We start from the raw sequence: 16940 nt of genomic DNA, 5'->3' as shown, positions 1-16940 counted from the left end.
TGGTGATGGTTTTTGATATGTTAGGTTCAATTGATTTGAGGGTTGTTATTGGGATGTTGTCTAATGGATGGCTGGCAGGGCTCATTTTATTTATTATAGATTGAATTTCAATGGTGGAGGCAGTGTCAAAGTTTGACCATGATGAGGTTATCTTGTTGTTAAGTTTGGTGTTCTGGTTGTTGTTGGTTATGTTGAATTGGATTAGATGAGATATTTTGTTGTTGAAGAAATCAGCAAAGTCATCACTTCCATGTTTGGTGCATGAAGACTCTTTGGTGGTTTCTGAACTATTGCGAATAACATTCTGGGGTTATGATGAAATTTGGAGATTTTGTTGGAGAAGAATTCCTTTTTCGCATTGTTGATGATATTTTTATATTGAGCTAAGTTGTTCTGATAATTATTTAGTGTGGTAGTATTTTTGTTTTTTCTCCATTCTCTTTTTTTTTCTGAGTATGCGTTTGGCAGTTCTGATATTTTCATTATACCATTGGTTGTTGTGTTTGGGTTGTTGTTTAGTCTTTGTAATAATGGGATTGATGTTGTCTGCAACTTGTTTTGTGATGTTTAGCCATGATGAGGTAGCGTTTTCGGAGTTAGATATATTATTGTTGTTTAATTCGGATTGAAGAGTTTTTTCTAAAAGTTCTATGTTGAATGGTGGACAGTAGGATATTTTGTTTGGGGTTATTTGAGGAGATTTAATATTGAGGTTGGTATGTAAGTTAGCTTGGATTAGATGGTGGTCGGACCAGGGTATCTCTGTGGTGTGGGTAGAGAATGATTTCCAGATTTCAGTGTTGACAAAAATGAGGTCAATTGTGTGGCCTGCTTTATGAGTTGGAGATTGGATTATTTGTTCTAGATATAGAGTTGAGAGTGCATCAATGATAGTTTGGCAGGTTTTTGAGTTATTTATTTATTTTATTTATTTATTTATAGATTCTTTTATACCGCGGTACGTATAGTTATACATCACCTCGGTTTACAGTTAAACAATAATTTAGCAACAGGCTTTACATATAACAGTTTAAACAGTAAAACATTTAACAGCAACAGGCTTTACAGAAACATTGGATTTCAAGGGTAATATGCTAACATCATTAACTATAATAACCATAAAATATTAATAATCAAGTATTACGCTGGGGTAAATTAACTGTCAAAGGCAAGACCAAAGTCATGTTAAAGTCAATAGCCAGAATTGAATAACAGAGGGGGGGAATGGATTAGCAGAATGATAAATACAAATGGTTAAGATAAGAACCTGGTGAAGGTGAGTAATAAAGTGGGATAGTTGAATTTTAGTTAGATATGATTCATAGAATGAATGCTTGTTCAAACAGCCATGTTTTAAGGTTTTGTTTGAAAGTTTTGTGACAGGATTCAAGACGCAGGTCCAACGGCATGTTGTTCCAGATATTGATACCAGCTATGGAGAATGAGCGGTCTCTGGTGGACACGTGTTTGATGTGTTTTAGAGGATGGACAGCTAATTTTGCTTGGTGAATATTTCTAATTGGTCTGTTGGATGTGCGAAAAGTGAGCTGATCAGAAAACCATTGCATCTCTTGGTTGTGAATTGATTTGTGGATGAGTGAGAGAACTTTAAAAGTAATTCTGTAGGATACGGGTAGCCAATGTAGAAACATGAGTGCTGGAGTAATATGTTCTTGCCGTTGAGTATTAGTAATTAAACGAGCAGCGGCATTCTGCAACATCTGTAAAGGTTGAATTGAGCTTTTAGGAAGACCCAGTAGTAGTGCATTACAATAGTCAATCTTTGGTAGAATTATAGCTTGTAACACAGTCCGGAAGTCCTGAGAATGTAATAATGGTTTAATTCTTTTCAGGGTATGTAACTTGAAGAAGCCACTCTTAATTGTGGTCGAGATGAAATTCTTCAATGTAAAGTGATTATCAATAATGACCCCAAGGCTGCGGACATGCTTCAGCTTGATATGGTCTGTTGTTGAGGACGGAGAATGTGGCGAGTTGGATGTGATGTTCTTGTGTGGCGTTATGATGAGGAGTTCGGTCTTGTTGGTGTTGATTGCAAGAAAGTTTTCCATGAGTAGCTTTTTTATTTCGGCAAGAGCTGATTCCCAGGTTTTCATGGCCTTAGAAAGTGATTCATTGATTGGGATAATGATCTGGACGTCGTCCGCGTATATGAAATGACGGAGATCCAATTTCTTCAGTAGTTTACAGAGTGGAGATAGATATACATTGAAAAGGGTTGAAGAAAGGGAGGATCCTTGAGAGACACCTTGTGACAGATTTCTAGGTTTTGACGTATGGTGTCCAATCTTGACACTGTATGTCCTATCTTTCAGAAATGATTGTATCCAGGATAAGGCAGTGCCGGTGATGCCAATTTGTGAAAGGAGAGAGAGGAGTGTAAAGTGGTTGACCGTGTCAAATGCTGAAGAGATATCAAGTAGGGCCAGAATATAAGAGTGACCAGTATCAAGAGATTTTTGAATGGAGTCTGATAGGGACACTAGCAGTGTTTCGGTGCTATGGTTCTTCCTAAATCCGTATTGCGAAGGGAAGAGTAATTGATTTTCCTCTAGAAAGTCAGTTAGTTGTTTGTTTATGACCTTTTCTAATATTTTTGATAATAACGGGAGGTTCGATACTGGTCGATAGTTAGCCGGTTCAGATGGATCCAGGTCAGCTTTTTTAAGGGTAGGCTTTATTATAGCATGTTTGAGTTGCGTGGGAAAGATTCCCTCTGTAATAGATTTGTTAATGATGTTAGAGATCGCGGGGGCGATTCTAGTAGGAATAGCCAGGAGTGTTTTTGTTGGCATAATATCAATGGGGTGTAAAGCTGGTTTGATTCTTTTTAGAATTGCTTCAATATCCGAAGCAGTAGATGTTTCAAAATTTGAGAGTGTGGGTGAATCATTTTGGTAAGTTGGTAAGTTGAAATGTATGTTGGTCACCAAGTATGATTATGGGTTTGTTGCGGGAGATGTTGTTCATAATATATTCAATTAGAGGTGAGCAGTTTTTATCGAGTGCTCCTGGAGGACAGTAAATGAGGCATATTTGAAGTTTTGGTGAATCAAATAAAGCAATTTCAAATGGTGGAGGAATGTTAGATGGGCGAAGTGTTAGTTGCAGGCTTTTTTTTTTTTTTTTTTTTAGATATAAGCATTAAGCCACCTCCTTTTTTATTTTTTCTGGGGATTGAAGAGGTGTTGTAATCTTGGTTGGATAGTTGGTTTATTAGAAGGGAGTCCGTGTTTTTGAGCCAGGTTCCGTAATTGCAATGAAATTTGGTTTGTGGTCACTGAGTAGGTCATTGAATAGAGGGATTTTTTTTTATTATAGAACAAGTATTGATGAGTATGAATGAGAGAAGCATATAGTTTGAGAGTTGGATATGTGTGTTTTTGTAGTTTATTGGTTGATTTAGTTTGTGTGGAGGTTTCAAGGATGAATGTTTCTTAGAGGACGTAGGTTGATTGTTTGGAGATGATATCTTGTTGTTCATCTTCATATCTTTTTGAGATTTTGAACTGAAAGTTGATTGAGATAGCAATATGAGAGTATAGCTTGCTTTTTAAAGGCAGTTGTTAGTGATGCAGTTTTTTTGTTGTTGTTTTGTTTTTAGTATTTGGGAGGAGTGGGTGGAGAAGGCAAGGTTTAGGAAGGGGGTGTCTGAGGGCTGCGATGAATGGGCTGCGCGAAGGGGCGCAAAAAGGGGCGCAAAAAGGGGCCTGCTCCTTTGGACGTGCTATATTGGCGCGCAGCGCCTAGGGTGAGTTTAAATTTAAACACCACTCACCCAGCCCCTCCTCTGACGTCAGGGGGCTGGCTTCGCTTGTCAGGTGCTGACTTCGCTTCAAGATGGGTGGTGTTGCTGGTTGCAGGCGATTTCGAGGGGGGGGGGGGATCGGTTTGTTAGGCTCCCTCGATGCTGGTGGAGGAGTTCGGGGAGGCCACTGCGGAGCTTGGCGTCAGTGAGATGTGAGATGAGCTCGGCAGCGCTGGATGGGTCCCCTGGGGTGAGTTTAAATTTAAACACCACTCACCCGGCCCCTCCTCTGATGTCAGGGGGCTGGCTTCGCTTCAAGATGGGTGGTGCTGCTTAAAGGAGGCCTTTCTGAGGCCTGTGCTGCTGGTTTCAGGCGATTTCGAGGGGGGGGTCGGTTTGTTAGGCTCCCTCGATGCTGGTGGAGGCATTCAGGGAGGCCCCTGCGGAGCTTGGCGTCAGTGAGATGTGCTCGGCAGCGCTGGATGGGTCCCCTGGGGTGAGTTTAAATTTAAACACCACTCACCCGTCTCCTCCTCTGATGTCAGGGGGCTGGCTTTGCTTGTCAGGTGCTGGCTTCGCTTCAAGATGGGTGGTGCTACTGAAAGGACGCCTTTCTGAGGCCTGTGCTGCTGGTTGCAGGTGATTTTGAGGGGGGGGGGTCGGTTTGTTAGGCTCCCTCGATGCTGGTGGAGGCGTTCTGGGAGACCCCTGCGGAGCTTGGCGTCATCTGCCATTTGGATGCCTAATCTTCCAACCTCACAAGGTCCTTCTGCAATTTATCACACTTGAGATTTAACTACTCTGCATAATTTATGTCATCTGCAAATCTGATCACCTTACGCGTCATACCCCTTTCCAGATCATTTATAAATATATTAAAAAGCACAGGTCCAAGTACAGATCCCTGAGGCGCTCCACTGTTTACCTTTTTCCACTGTGAAAACAGACTATTTAATCCTACTCTTTGTTTCCTGTCTTTTAACCAGTTTGCAATCCACAAAAGGACATCGCCTTCTATCCCATGAATATTTAGTTTTCTTAGAAGCCTCTCATGAGGGACTTTCAAACCCCTTCTGAAAATCCAAATACACCACATCTACTGGTTTAATCTTTGTTCACCTCTTCAAAAAAAAAAAAAAAAAATGTAGGAGATTAGTGAGGCAAGATTTCCCTTTGGTAAATCCATACTGGCTGTGTCCCATTAAACCATGTCTATGTAAATGTTCTGTGATTTTATTTATAACAGTTTCAATTGTCTATAGCCTCAATTTTTAGAATGGGCAAGCCTTAACGTACCCTTTATTAGCTTAGTGGTCCATCTTTGTACTTTTTCTAACATTACTGAACCCTATGCGATTCTTCGATGCTTTCACAATTCTATAAAATGTCTACATTAGAAAAAAGAATACTGAGTATAATGTTCCATAAAGTAAACTGATTTTAGGACTTTCTACAGAATGTGTATCTAATGTGCTAAAACAAACACTGGTACTCTACTGTTTTCTGCCTGGGACATGTCACAGAAAAAAAGTGTGCAAGTATCATTTGACATGCCCAGGTTCTTACCTGTTCTTGTTTTCCAGTTCAGCTATCAGTTGTCGCTGCTGTTTATTAGCATCAAAGTTGAAGCACAGGTCTGTGGATGGACGGGGCTATTGAATATAAAACAAAGTTGTTAAGCACAGCTTTATTGCTAATTTAACATTAAAATCCTTAAAATTTTGGTTCTAAAATCTGATATTGTGCCAGATAACATGACATATCTCCTCATATAGGATCAATATGCATCTTAATAAAATAATTTGGAATTAATTTGTTTATAAGGAAATAAAGGAGTGTACTGTATATCTAGCACAGCTTTAAATGAAAAGATTATCTTAAAAAGGGTAAAAATCTATAGAAATATTTTATTGAACCTTTGTATACACGTATGTGGTCATTAAATGTAAAACGTTGTAATTTGTTTGGATTCTAGAACATATAGATCAACAAAATCAAGTCAAATAGTTCTGAGTTTCCCAAATCTTCAAACAGAACTCTGAGAAAGAATATAGCGAAACTGCAGTTCATGCAGATCAAATACAATTAGCTTAAACACAGAGTACTTCCTGACATGACAAAGTAAAATTTGCTAGGAAGAGGACAAAGATCAAAATAGAAAGGAATCAGAACAATTAGGGATTTGTTTTCTATAATGCTTGAGGGTAAGGTTTTCTGCTGACTTAACAAAAACCCAAGAAAATGTCTGATGGGCCCTTATTCTCCATCTCTCTCTTATTTGTCACTCCTTCAATCATTAACTGGGTGATTTGAAAGGAACTGGCAGTAAGGGGCTTAACAAGCAAAAGATTGTGACCAAGAGGCAAACCAAAGCCCTGAAGTTCATTACTGGGCTTTACATTAATTCAGTAGGATTCATGCTTATTTCCTAGCAAAGACCAACTGCCAATTTAGAAAACTAATCAGGGTTGTCATTCTACTTGTAAAAAAAATTGTAGGAGGCATAGATGCTTTAGTGTTCTTCATTGTAAGGCCTGGGAGCTAGTGGCAGCTCCCATTGACAGTAAGTGCAGTTCTCTGACTCACTTCCCTCAATACACACTCTCTCCCCCAACCTTCTCTGGAGGTTTGTTGCCATTGCTGCTGCTTCTCAGCAGCTGTTCTGTTTTCTTCCAGCACCAAGCAGCTCTCAGTGAGTTTGAGTTATTAAATGCCCAAACTCCAACACTGTTCTCACAAGACGGTGAGAACGGTGCATGAGTTGAGGGACTGTGTGCTCAAATTTACAGCCAGCCATGTGGTGCTAGATGAAAAAGAGAAGTTGTTGCCAGAAGTAAACCTCTGGAGAAGGTGTGTGTCTATGTGGTGGTGGTGGTGGTGGTGGTGGGGGAAGATTAACCAGAGCTCGCTTAGAGGAGATGGGATGGTAAAGGCTAAAGAGGGAGAAGTAGGGGAGAATTAAGACCGGTTAGGATGGGGTTAGGGGAGAGGTGTTTTGGAGGAAGAGAGGGGATAGGGAAGAGGATTTGGGGGGATAGTGTGTTGGGGAAATGGGCTGAGGGAGGGGAGAGCAAAAGTGAGGAGGAGGAGACAGGCTGGAAGGGAAAAAGTAGGTGTTCCCTAACTCAGCCCCTCCCTACCTCCCCAAAATGATACCTTTTGCTCTGGCTGCTCCAGGCTCACATTCTTCTGGCCTACCCTGAATGACAAGAGGAAAGAGGTGGACAGGTGAGCAGAGCAACTTTTTTGCTCTGCTATGTCTGTGTGGGCTTACTGCCCACCACCACTTTCTGGTCCCTGCACGGGGCATAAGGAAATGACAGGAAGGGAGGGGTTGAAATAGGAAGCAGACTAGAGCAGTTTTTCTTTGCTCTGCTATGTTGACTCCAGGTTTATCACCTCCCTTCCTTCTCCCTGCAGCTGCTTGCAAGGGGAGGGGCTGGAATGGAAAGAAAAGGACTGTTCTCTGAGATTCAATAAATCTTCAGTCAACCTATCCTCCCTAGATTTTTGCTGCCCTAGGCACTGGCTTAGTGTATCTCCTGCAAATCCAGGTCTGGTATGCAATAGTAGGATTCTGTGGAGGGTTTTGAAAATGTCCTTAGCCAAGGCTGCTAGAAAACTAGTATAGAAAATTTGCAGTCTTATGTATATCAAGTTCTCAGAGCATTTCTCTGGAACTCATATCATGGCCAGGTTGTTTTTTTTATACCTCTACAACTAGGGATCGTATTCCCCTCTATCTATTCAGCTTCAGGAAGGATAAAGAACCTGGGGAAACATGACATATATACTATGAAGCTGCCAAAGCTTAAAAATAGTTACAAACAATTAAATGTGTATGAAAAAAGAGAAAGGCAAGAAAGCAGGAGAATGTTTAAAAAGCCTGAAAGTTGTAGAATTTGTGCTTTAATGCACTTGCTGTTTTCCAGAGGTCCTGCTCATAGCACTGCAAAGTACAATATGGTTGCTGGGAAAAAGTTACAGATGTATATATTTAATCTCTTTTGTAGTTCCTTTATGATTGCATGCCTAAGAGATACATGATAATGCACCCAGCTATTTAACTAACTTGATTTACCTATGTCCCTCAGCATGCCTTGCCTTCACTACACATACATTATTGCCTATCCCAACTGTAAAGCAAGTCTGCCTCAGTCAAAAAATATAATATTTTCCATCATTGGTCCCATTTTATGGAATTTACTTACAAATTACAAAGATTTTGGAAAGCAAGTCAAAGCTGTTTATTTCACACAGGCTTTTAACATAGATATCTAAACCGAGCCTTAGATGTTTTGAATATATCTGGAATCTCAACTTTAAAAACCTGGTTTAATGTTTTATTTTTATTTGATGCATTATTTTATGTTATTTACTATTTTCGTTGAGTGTCACATACTCAGAACAAAATGTATTGGATGTTGCAGGTTATAAGCATTTTAAAATAAATAAGTAAATAAATAAGACAGGCATGGAGGGTCCCCTAGTAATATATACTGTAAACAGGATTCCTATCTTCAGAACTAAACTGATTCCTCTAACCTGTTTTCCCTGTACGTACCAGGATCAGTCCAGGACACCTGGGTTGTGACTCCGCACCAGTAGATGGAGACAGACTAAAACTTGTGGGCGGAGCCATATATGCCCCTGCGCCAGTCACAGCCCCTCAGTCTTACTCTGTCACCAGTAGATGGTGCAGGTGCGGTCACAGCTCCTGCCTGCCCTGGTTCTGGTACTCTGTCAGGGTTGGTTCTTTGTTTCTTGGTTTTAGGCCAGTTTAGGCTATAGTTAGTTTGGTTTTTTCTGCAGTTTTAACTATTTGAATTTTAAATTGTCACTGTTGTTCCGTCCGCCCTGCCTCCCAGGGGGGTTGTGAGGTCCTGAGGGGACTACCCCCCCCTGGTTGAGGCCGCTGCTAGGGTCGAGGACCCGGCTTTACCAGTAGCAGCGTCAGGGGTGACACCGGGGAGCCCGGTTCACTCACCCCTGCTGGATTAGGGCTCCAGGACCGTGGACAGTGAGCGGTGTTTTTGTAAAAAAAAAAAAAAAAAAAAAAAGTTTTGCGTTGGCTTTTGTTTCCGGCTCTCTCTTCCTTCGCGTCTCCGCTCCGTGTTGGCTCCGGGGGGGCGCCGCTGGCAGGGGGGAGTTCGTTTCGCTTAAGTTTATTTTGGTTACTCGCGTTGCTTTCCGTTTTCGCAGCGTTTTGCGTCAGCATGCCTCCTGGCTCGTTCTGTTGGGCCTGCGGCTTGGTCGTTTACTCCTGGGGGGCTTACCAGGTCCTGAGGGGACTATTTTCCCCTGGTAGAGCACTGACTGGGCTAGGGGTCGAGGATCCTGTGGTACTTTACAGCCCAGCCGGGGTGTTGCCGAGGAGCCCGGCTCCCTCACCCCGGCCAGACCGCTGGACCGTGGCGAGGGACAGCTGCAGGTAATTAAAAAAAAAAATAAAATTGAAAACCGGAGCGGTTTCTCGTTTTAGCGCGAGCGCAGGGGTTTACCTCTATACCGGTCGGGTCGGCGTTTCGTTTCCTCCCTCTCCCTTTCTCCCGCTTAATTTTTGTTTTTCTGTCACACTGCCGAGCAGGCCGCTTAGGTCGGCCTGCTCGACTTGCGGCTCCAGCGCCGCGCGCCTCTCTCGGGCTCAGCTGTCTTCAGGCTGCGGCACAGGGGGCACAGGGTCGTCGGCCTCGCTTCGGGGGGGTGTTTGTTTGGCGGCAGCCTCTCGTTTTTGCGGTCGGGGTCCGTCTGGCGGCTTTCCCCAAGCTGTTGCCGTCTGCCGCGGGAACAGATTAAAAAAATAAATAAATAAATAAATAAAAAAATAAGTCGACCTCTCGAGCGAAATGCGCGGGAAAATCGGCCATCTTTGTGCCGGCTTCAAGCGCGACTCCAAGCGCGGCAGGCCCCGAGGATTCTCCTTCCCCCCCCCCCCCCAACGGCCGGCTCCGCGGTCTGTTCGCCATCGGAGGCGGTGGGGGGGAGGGCTGGGGGAGCCATGGCGAACTCTGCAGGACTCTTTGCCCCTGATTTATTTTGGCCAGGCATAGGGTTTTTTAAGGCCCGTAAAGCCCACAAGCGACCTGATGGCCAGGCGGAGGGGGGGGCCTGCGAGGCCACTCACGGCCCAGACACGCCCCCGGCCACGGAACACGGCGGGGCGATTCATAGCCACGCGCCCGGTACGGGCCATACCGCCTAGAAGGGGCACGGACCCTACCTCGGAGTCGTCGGATCCGGAAATTTTCAAGGTGCCTTTCCCTCCTCCGAGGGGAACTGAGGGAGATGGCGCGCCACCGCAGGGGGCGGCGAGGCAGAAACAGGCTTCGGAAGGGGATGGCTCGGGATTGATTCGCCCCTTCATAAGGAAGGGGCTGACCCATGTTTCCCGCCACCCTGGAGGAGTTGGGAATCGCCACGCCGCCTGAGCGGTCTCGGCTGGGCTCCATTCCTTTTCACCTCTCTGTGTCAGCTCTGCTCTATCGAGAGGGGGATGCTCCGGTTTTGCACCTGGAGGTCGCAAAAGCTATGGGTACGCTCTCTCACTTGCCGGAGGACGACGGGTTTCCCTAGGGGTAAACCGGGTTTTTCAAGCGGCCCGAGGACAGATCCAGAACGCGGTCTTCGTTTTTCGGCCAGGTCCCGCTTTTGTGGTCCCAGGACGTTGCGTCCTCAAGGGTAGTCCGGTCAGTCGTTTAGTCTTCCTCCTCCCGAACCCCGCTTTAGCGACAGCAGTCCTTTCGGGGGCAGCGGGGGAGCCCCGGCAGGCGCAGAGTCCGAAGCTTCGCCATGAAGGGTGGTCGGTCTCTCTCTCTCTCTCACCGCAGCCCCGGCACGCCGTTCCCAACGTCGGGGCGCGGTTGGTATCGGTTTTTCGAGCGATGGGCCGGCGTAACGTCAGTCCAGTGGGTCCTCCATGTGAACAGACGCGATTACCTCTTCCGTCCCGGTCTCCCTCGCGGCGGGGGAACCGTTAATCCATTCACTTCATCGTCCCCAAGGAAGGCGGCACGTCCAGTCCAATGCTGGATCTCAAGAGTATAAACCGATGCTTTCGCGTTCCTCCCTTCAACATGGAGACGGTTCGGTCGGTGATTGCCGTGGTACGGCCAGGCGACTTTTTGGCCCCCCTAGCTCCCATGGAGGCGTATCTTCACGTAGGCATTCAGCCATCGTTCCAGCGCTTCCTCAGGTCTGCGTTCTAGGACGGCAATATCGGTTTCGAGCGCTCCCGGTTGGTCTCGCGCCGGCCTCCCCGGACATTCACGAAGGTGATGGTCGTGTGGCGGCGCGGCGGTGCCGGGAAGGTCTCCTGGTCCTTCCTTACCTGGACGATAGGTTAATTCGGGCGAAATCCGAGGATCACTGTCGGGTGCCAGTGGTCAGGGTCCTACAACTGTTGCAGTCCCCTGAATGGGTGGTCAACTACAACAAGTGTCTTCTGACACCCACGCGGACCTTGGATTATCTGGGAGTCGTTTTCGACACGCAGCAGGGCACGGTGTTCCTGTCGCACGAGCGGATATGCAACCTGCGAGCTCCAGTACGGTGCTTATTGTCTCTCCGCCGACCGCGGGTCTGCGATTACCTTACGGTCCTAGGTTCCATGGCTTCAACGCTGGCGCTGGTTCCCTGGGCGTTCGTTTATCTGCGACCATTTCAGTCGTCCTTACTATCCCGCAGGAAGCCGGTTTCTGACGAGTTCCACTTACCGCTTCTACTAGGGGGACACGCGAGCCCAGCCTACTCTGGGGGCTGGATTCCAGTCATCTGTCCTCTGGAGTGTCTCTTCGGGGGCCCAATTGAACGGTGGAGACCACGGATGCCAGCCTCTCCGGTTGTGGAGCGGTCTGCCTAGGGAGCTCGGTCCAAGGCCTATGGTCAGTGTCGCCAGCCCAGTGGTCTATCAACAGACTAGAGACCGGAGTGGTCCGTCTGGCTCTGCAAGCCTTCCTACCGGTAGTGCGGGAAAAGAGTAAGATAAGCAGAGGGATATCAGACAACGTGGCCACCGTGGCCTACATCAATCGCCGAGGCGGGACAAGGAGCCCACCGGTGCCGAAGGAGGCTCAGCGCTTCATGGTCTGGTCAGGGCTACATTTCAGCAACATAGCAGCCTCTCACATTGCAGGAGTCGACAACGCTCAGGGGGAGTTTCTCAGCCGGCGTCGCCTGGACCCCGGAGAGGGGGAGCTGGCTGACGAAGCATTTCTTCTCATTTGCGAAACGTGGGGAGTGCCCCACATGGATCTGATGGCCACGTGGCACAACGCGAAGGCGCCGCGATTCTTCAGTCGACGTCGAGAACGGGGGGCAGAAGGCGTCGATGTGTTGGTGCTTTCTGGCCGACGAATGTTCTGCTGTACATGTTTCCCCCGTGGTCGATGTTCGGCACGATTCTGCGGCGCATAGAGTTGCACCCAGCCAACGTGGTCCTGGTGGCACCGGAGTGGCCGCGCCAGCCGTGGTTCGCAGACCTCGTCCAGCTCGCAGTAGCGGTACCCCTTCAGCTCCAGGGAAGGGTGGGTCTTCTACGTCAGGGCCCCGTCGGTTTGGTGGATGCGGATCACTTCGGTCTCGCGGCATGGCTTTTGCGAGGAATCGGCTGAAGAGAAAAGGTTACTCGGATGCGGTGGTAGCCACGTTGCTACGTTCCAGGTATCAGTCGCCATCCCTGGCTTATGTCCGTGTCTGGGGGGGTTTTTGAGGAATGGTGCGTGCAGTGTGGGGTGGACCCCACTTCGTCTCTATCTCCATCATTCTGGCGTTCCTCCAGGCGGGTCTAGCCAAGGGTCTGGCTTGCAGTTCTCTACGGGTCCAAGTGGCGGCACTTGTTTGCGAGATAGGGTCCGTGGTATGTCCCTGGCTCTTCACCCGGATATATCCCGTTTCCTTCGGGGAGCTAAGCACCTTCGTCCTCTATTGAGTCTCCACTGTCCGGCTTGGAACCTTGATTGGGTTCTCTCCGCGTTATGCGCGGCGCTGTGTTGAAACCTTGTAACGCGTACCTATTAAGGATCTCACGTTGAATACGGTGTTCTTGGTGGCGATTGCTTCGGCACGGCGTGTTTCGGAGTTACAGGCCTTGTCCTGTAGGGACCCCTTCTTGCGTAGTTCCGATTTCGGAGTTTTCTTTGCGGACGGTTCCTTCCTTCCTGCCGAAAGTGGTGTCGGCCTTCCATGTACCTCTATCGGTTGCGCTGCACGCTTTCGCGGTCAGGGAGACCTCTGATTCAGATGCGAGGGAATTACGGCAGCTTGACGTACGGGGCTCCCTCCTTCGCTATCTGGAGGTCATCAATCCATTTCGGGTCACAGATCATCTGTTTGTTTTTTGTTCTCTGGTCCCAGGAAAGGAGCTGCAGCGTCCCGCGCGCAGATCGCCCGTTGGTTCAAGGAGGCCATTGGTTCGGCGTAGATCGCCCGTTGGCTTAAGGAAGCCATTGGTTCGGCTTACTTGGTGCGGGGCGAACCACTTCCCGTGGGTCTTCGGGCTCGTTCGACTCGATCTCAAGCTGCATCTTGGGCGGAAGTTTCCCAGGTGTCCCCTCAAGAGTTTTGCAGGGCGGCTACCTGGAAGTCGTTGCATACCTTTATCAGGCAGTACCGGTTGGATGTCCGGTCTGACGACTCCGGGGGTTCTGGAGAGAGGGTACTCCGAGCGGGCCTCTCTGCTTCCCACCCTTGGTAAGTTTGCTCTGGTACATCCCAGGTGTCCTGGACTGATCCTGGTACGTACAGGGAAAGGAAAATTAGTTTCTTACCTGATAATTTTCGTTCCTGTAGTACCAAGGATCAGTCCAGGATCCCGCCCGCAGTGCTACGTTAAAGTAACGGGGAGTCCGCTCATTGGTCTGGTCTAATCGGATCCGCTTGTTTAGCTCTCTCGGTTGGAGAGTCCGTTTCCAGAAGGGGTGTTTATTTCCCCGTTCTATTAGCGGTTTATAGCTAGTTTTGGTTTTAGTTCTCTGGTTGTGTTTCTACTTTGACATTACGTATGACTGAGGGGCTGTGACTGGCGCAGGGGCATATATGGCTCCGCCCACAAGTTTTAGTCTGTCTCCATCTACTGGTGCGGAGTCACAACCCAGGTGTCCTGGACTGATCCTTGGTACTACAGGAACGAAAATTATCAGGTAAGAAACTAATTTTCCTTTAGAAGAAAAGCAAAGTTGGATTAGGATTTTAGATTTAATTATTGGTCTTTTCGAAATCCAAGCTCAAGGCAAGTTACAATTTAGGTAGTGGAGTTATTTACTAGACTAAGAGGATTTATAATCTAAATTGCACCCGAGGCAATGAAGACTGATGTGACTTGCCCAAAGTCACAAAGAGTCTGTGGGAGAAGCAGGATTTGAACCCTGGCTTCCCAGGTACTCAGGCTGCTGCTCTAACTACTAGTCTACTCCTCCACTCTCATACTTTCTTACCTTTAACTGATGTTCTCCATGAACAGGATTCATTGGTTCCATATGTGGGTGGTGATATCTGACAGTGCCAAGGACAGAATGTATGCTAACTCGGCACTGTCAGATGTCCTCATCTACACGTGGGACTGATTTAGTCCTGTTTGTCTAGGGAGCGAAGCACATATAACATTAGCTTTATGTTCTTTCTATACCATTTAGCCTCCAAAATCACAACTATATATGAACACACATTAGCATATACTATTAGATGGTAACATTAAAACTGGCGCACAAGTGCATATGCTGGAATTTAAAATCGTGCACAGTTGCGCACGTATGATTTAAAATACACCTGCTGCGCATACGTGTGCTCTTAATTTTAAGCCGTTACTTGGGCAAACATATTTCACGCATCTTCCTTAGAACTTTGTCAGTTTTAATGTGCGCAGGTAAGCGGATTTTAAAACATGCTCGTGTGAAAGACATTCCCAGTTTTACCAATTAGTCCATCAGTTTGTCCAGTCCGTCTCAAGGTCATCAAGACACCTCTGGTTCTTCAGCCTGCACTCCCCGCAGTTGACCCAGACCCCTCACCCAGTCGTTTTAGGCCTAAACAGAGATTTATGCAGACTTACACTTCATCAAGAGCAGAAGTAAACATGCATGGCTAACAGCCTGCTGCATGCTGCGGCTGCCAGCTTTAAAATACGAACTTAATCAAATAAATGTTGGCCCCACTTCAGAATGCCCCAGCACGCCCCCAATTCCACCCCCTTTTTTCCTCCCACTCACGCACGTGCATATACACACAATTTGCAGCTTTTAAAATACATGTGGCTCATGTACTTGCATATAACACGAGCAACACTTTTTTAATTCACCCCTTAGGGTACAGACAACCCTAATTAGTTAAAAGCAGCTGAACTAAGAAACAATGAGCTGGTAAAGAAGTTAGCTAACCACCAAAACCTTGAAAAAAGAAAAAAGGTAGCAACAGTGTTATTTTATTACATAAGAAATGGTGAATCTGAGAAAGTTTCACATGCAGTACTTACAGAACTGCAAGCTTCTGCTGCCAGCCTGGCAGCATATCTGGCGATCAATCTGTGTTCTTCATCCAGTTGGCTGGGGCTGTCCAACACACTGACAAAAATAACAAAATTATGTTAAATAGCATCATCATCAAGCACTATTAATAACCTGTTATCCTGAAAAATTCATATTACATGTGTGCACTTTGTATACACACAAACAGTCCTTAGAACATAAGAACATAAGAAAATACATACTGGGTCAGACCAAGTGTCCATCAAGCCCAGCATCCTGTTTCCAACAGTGGCCAATCCAGGCCATAAGAACCTGGCAAGTACCCCAAAACTAAGTCTATTCCATGTTACCATTGCTAATGGCAGTGGCTATTCTCTAAGTGAACTTAATAGCAGGTAATGGACTTCTCCTCCAAGAACTTATCCAATCCTTTTTTAAACACAGCTATACTAACTGCACTAACCACATCCTCTGGCAACAAATTCCAGAGTTTAATTGTGCGTTGAGTAAAAAAAGAACTTTCTCCGATTAGTTTTCAATGTGCCCCATGCTAACTTCATGGAGTGCCCCCTAGTCTTTCTATTATCCGAAAGAATAAGTAACCGATTCACATCTACCCATTCTAGACCTCTCATGATTTTAAACATCTCTATCATATCCCCCCTCAGCCGTCTCTTCTCCAAGCTGAAAAGTCCTAACCTCTTTAGTCTTTCCTCATAGGGGAGCTGTTCCATTCCCCTTATTTTGGTAGCCCTTCTCTATACCTTCTCCATCGCAATTATATCTTTTTTTGAGATGCGGCGACCAGAATTGTACACAGTATTCAAGGTGCAGTCTCACCATGGAGCGATACAGAGGCATTATGATATTTTCCGTTTTATTCACCATTCCCTTTCTAATAATTCCCAACATTCTGTTTGCTTTTTTGACTGCCGCAGCACACTGAACCGACGATTTCAATGTGTTATCCACTATGACGCCTAGATTTCTTTCTTGGGTTGGAGCACCTAATATGGAACCCAACATTGTGTACTTATAACATGGGTTATTTTTCTCTATGTTACGATCCCCCCTGTTGCTGCGCTACAGGTGGTCTCTCACCTTCCACCGGAGGCCGCTCCGAAGCCAGGGCCTCACCTGTGTTCCATCCGGGACTTGCTCCAGGGCCTGAGAGGCCTAGCTGTTCCTGTGGCCTGCCTGTGGCTTGCATGCCTCTGTGTTTGGACTTCCTGTTTGGCGACGCCCTTCTCCTAGGGGCCGGCCCGCAGCTCTCTACACCACTTATAGGGCCAGCGGTGGGCGGTCCTGGCAAGCTCCTCCTAGGGAGTTGCCTACAACCTCCAGTATTTAAGGACTTTCTTGTCATTTGCAACTTGCCTGCAGATTGAGCATTACAGTCGCCTGTAACCTTGCTGATCCAGGTCCTCCATGTATTGATGGTTACTTGTCCTGTCTCTGTCCGGATGTCCGTGCCTTGATGTGTTACCTGATGTCTGATCCTGTGCCTGATCCAGTTCCTGCTTTTCCTTGATGTCCTCGTCTGGCTCCTGAGCCTTCTGTCCTGTTGGGCCCTGGAGTGGCCAACAGGAGGGATTCGTCCCCCGGGCTCTTGAGCTTCCCTGCCTGCCAGCCGAAGGGGCTTCGGATGTCAGTATCCCAGCATCGGAGTTCCTGCTCGTCTGGACCTTTCCTGCACCCTCCTTTCCTCAGCGTGG

At 46.7% G+C, this 16940-nt stretch overlaps 1 protein-coding gene across 1 annotated transcript in view; it reads right to left on the bottom strand.

Annotated features, from left to right (window-relative positions):
* DTNB (dystrobrevin beta) overlaps positions 1–16940 on the bottom strand; it is a 760848-nt gene that overhangs the window by 297278 nt on the left and 446630 nt on the right. Inside the window, 2 exon segments of the mRNA XM_029596279.1 lie at positions 5336–5421; positions 15234–15321. Of these exon segments, the coding sequence (XP_029452139.1) occupies positions 5336–5421; positions 15234–15321 (174 nt within the window).

Source organism: Rhinatrema bivittatum, chromosome 3, assembly GCF_901001135.1.
Source record: "Rhinatrema bivittatum chromosome 3, aRhiBiv1.1, whole genome shotgun sequence".
Taxonomy (NCBI): Eukaryota; Metazoa; Chordata; class Amphibia; order Gymnophiona; family Rhinatrematidae; genus Rhinatrema; species Rhinatrema bivittatum.
This window is presented reverse-complemented; position numbering and strand designations above follow the sequence as displayed.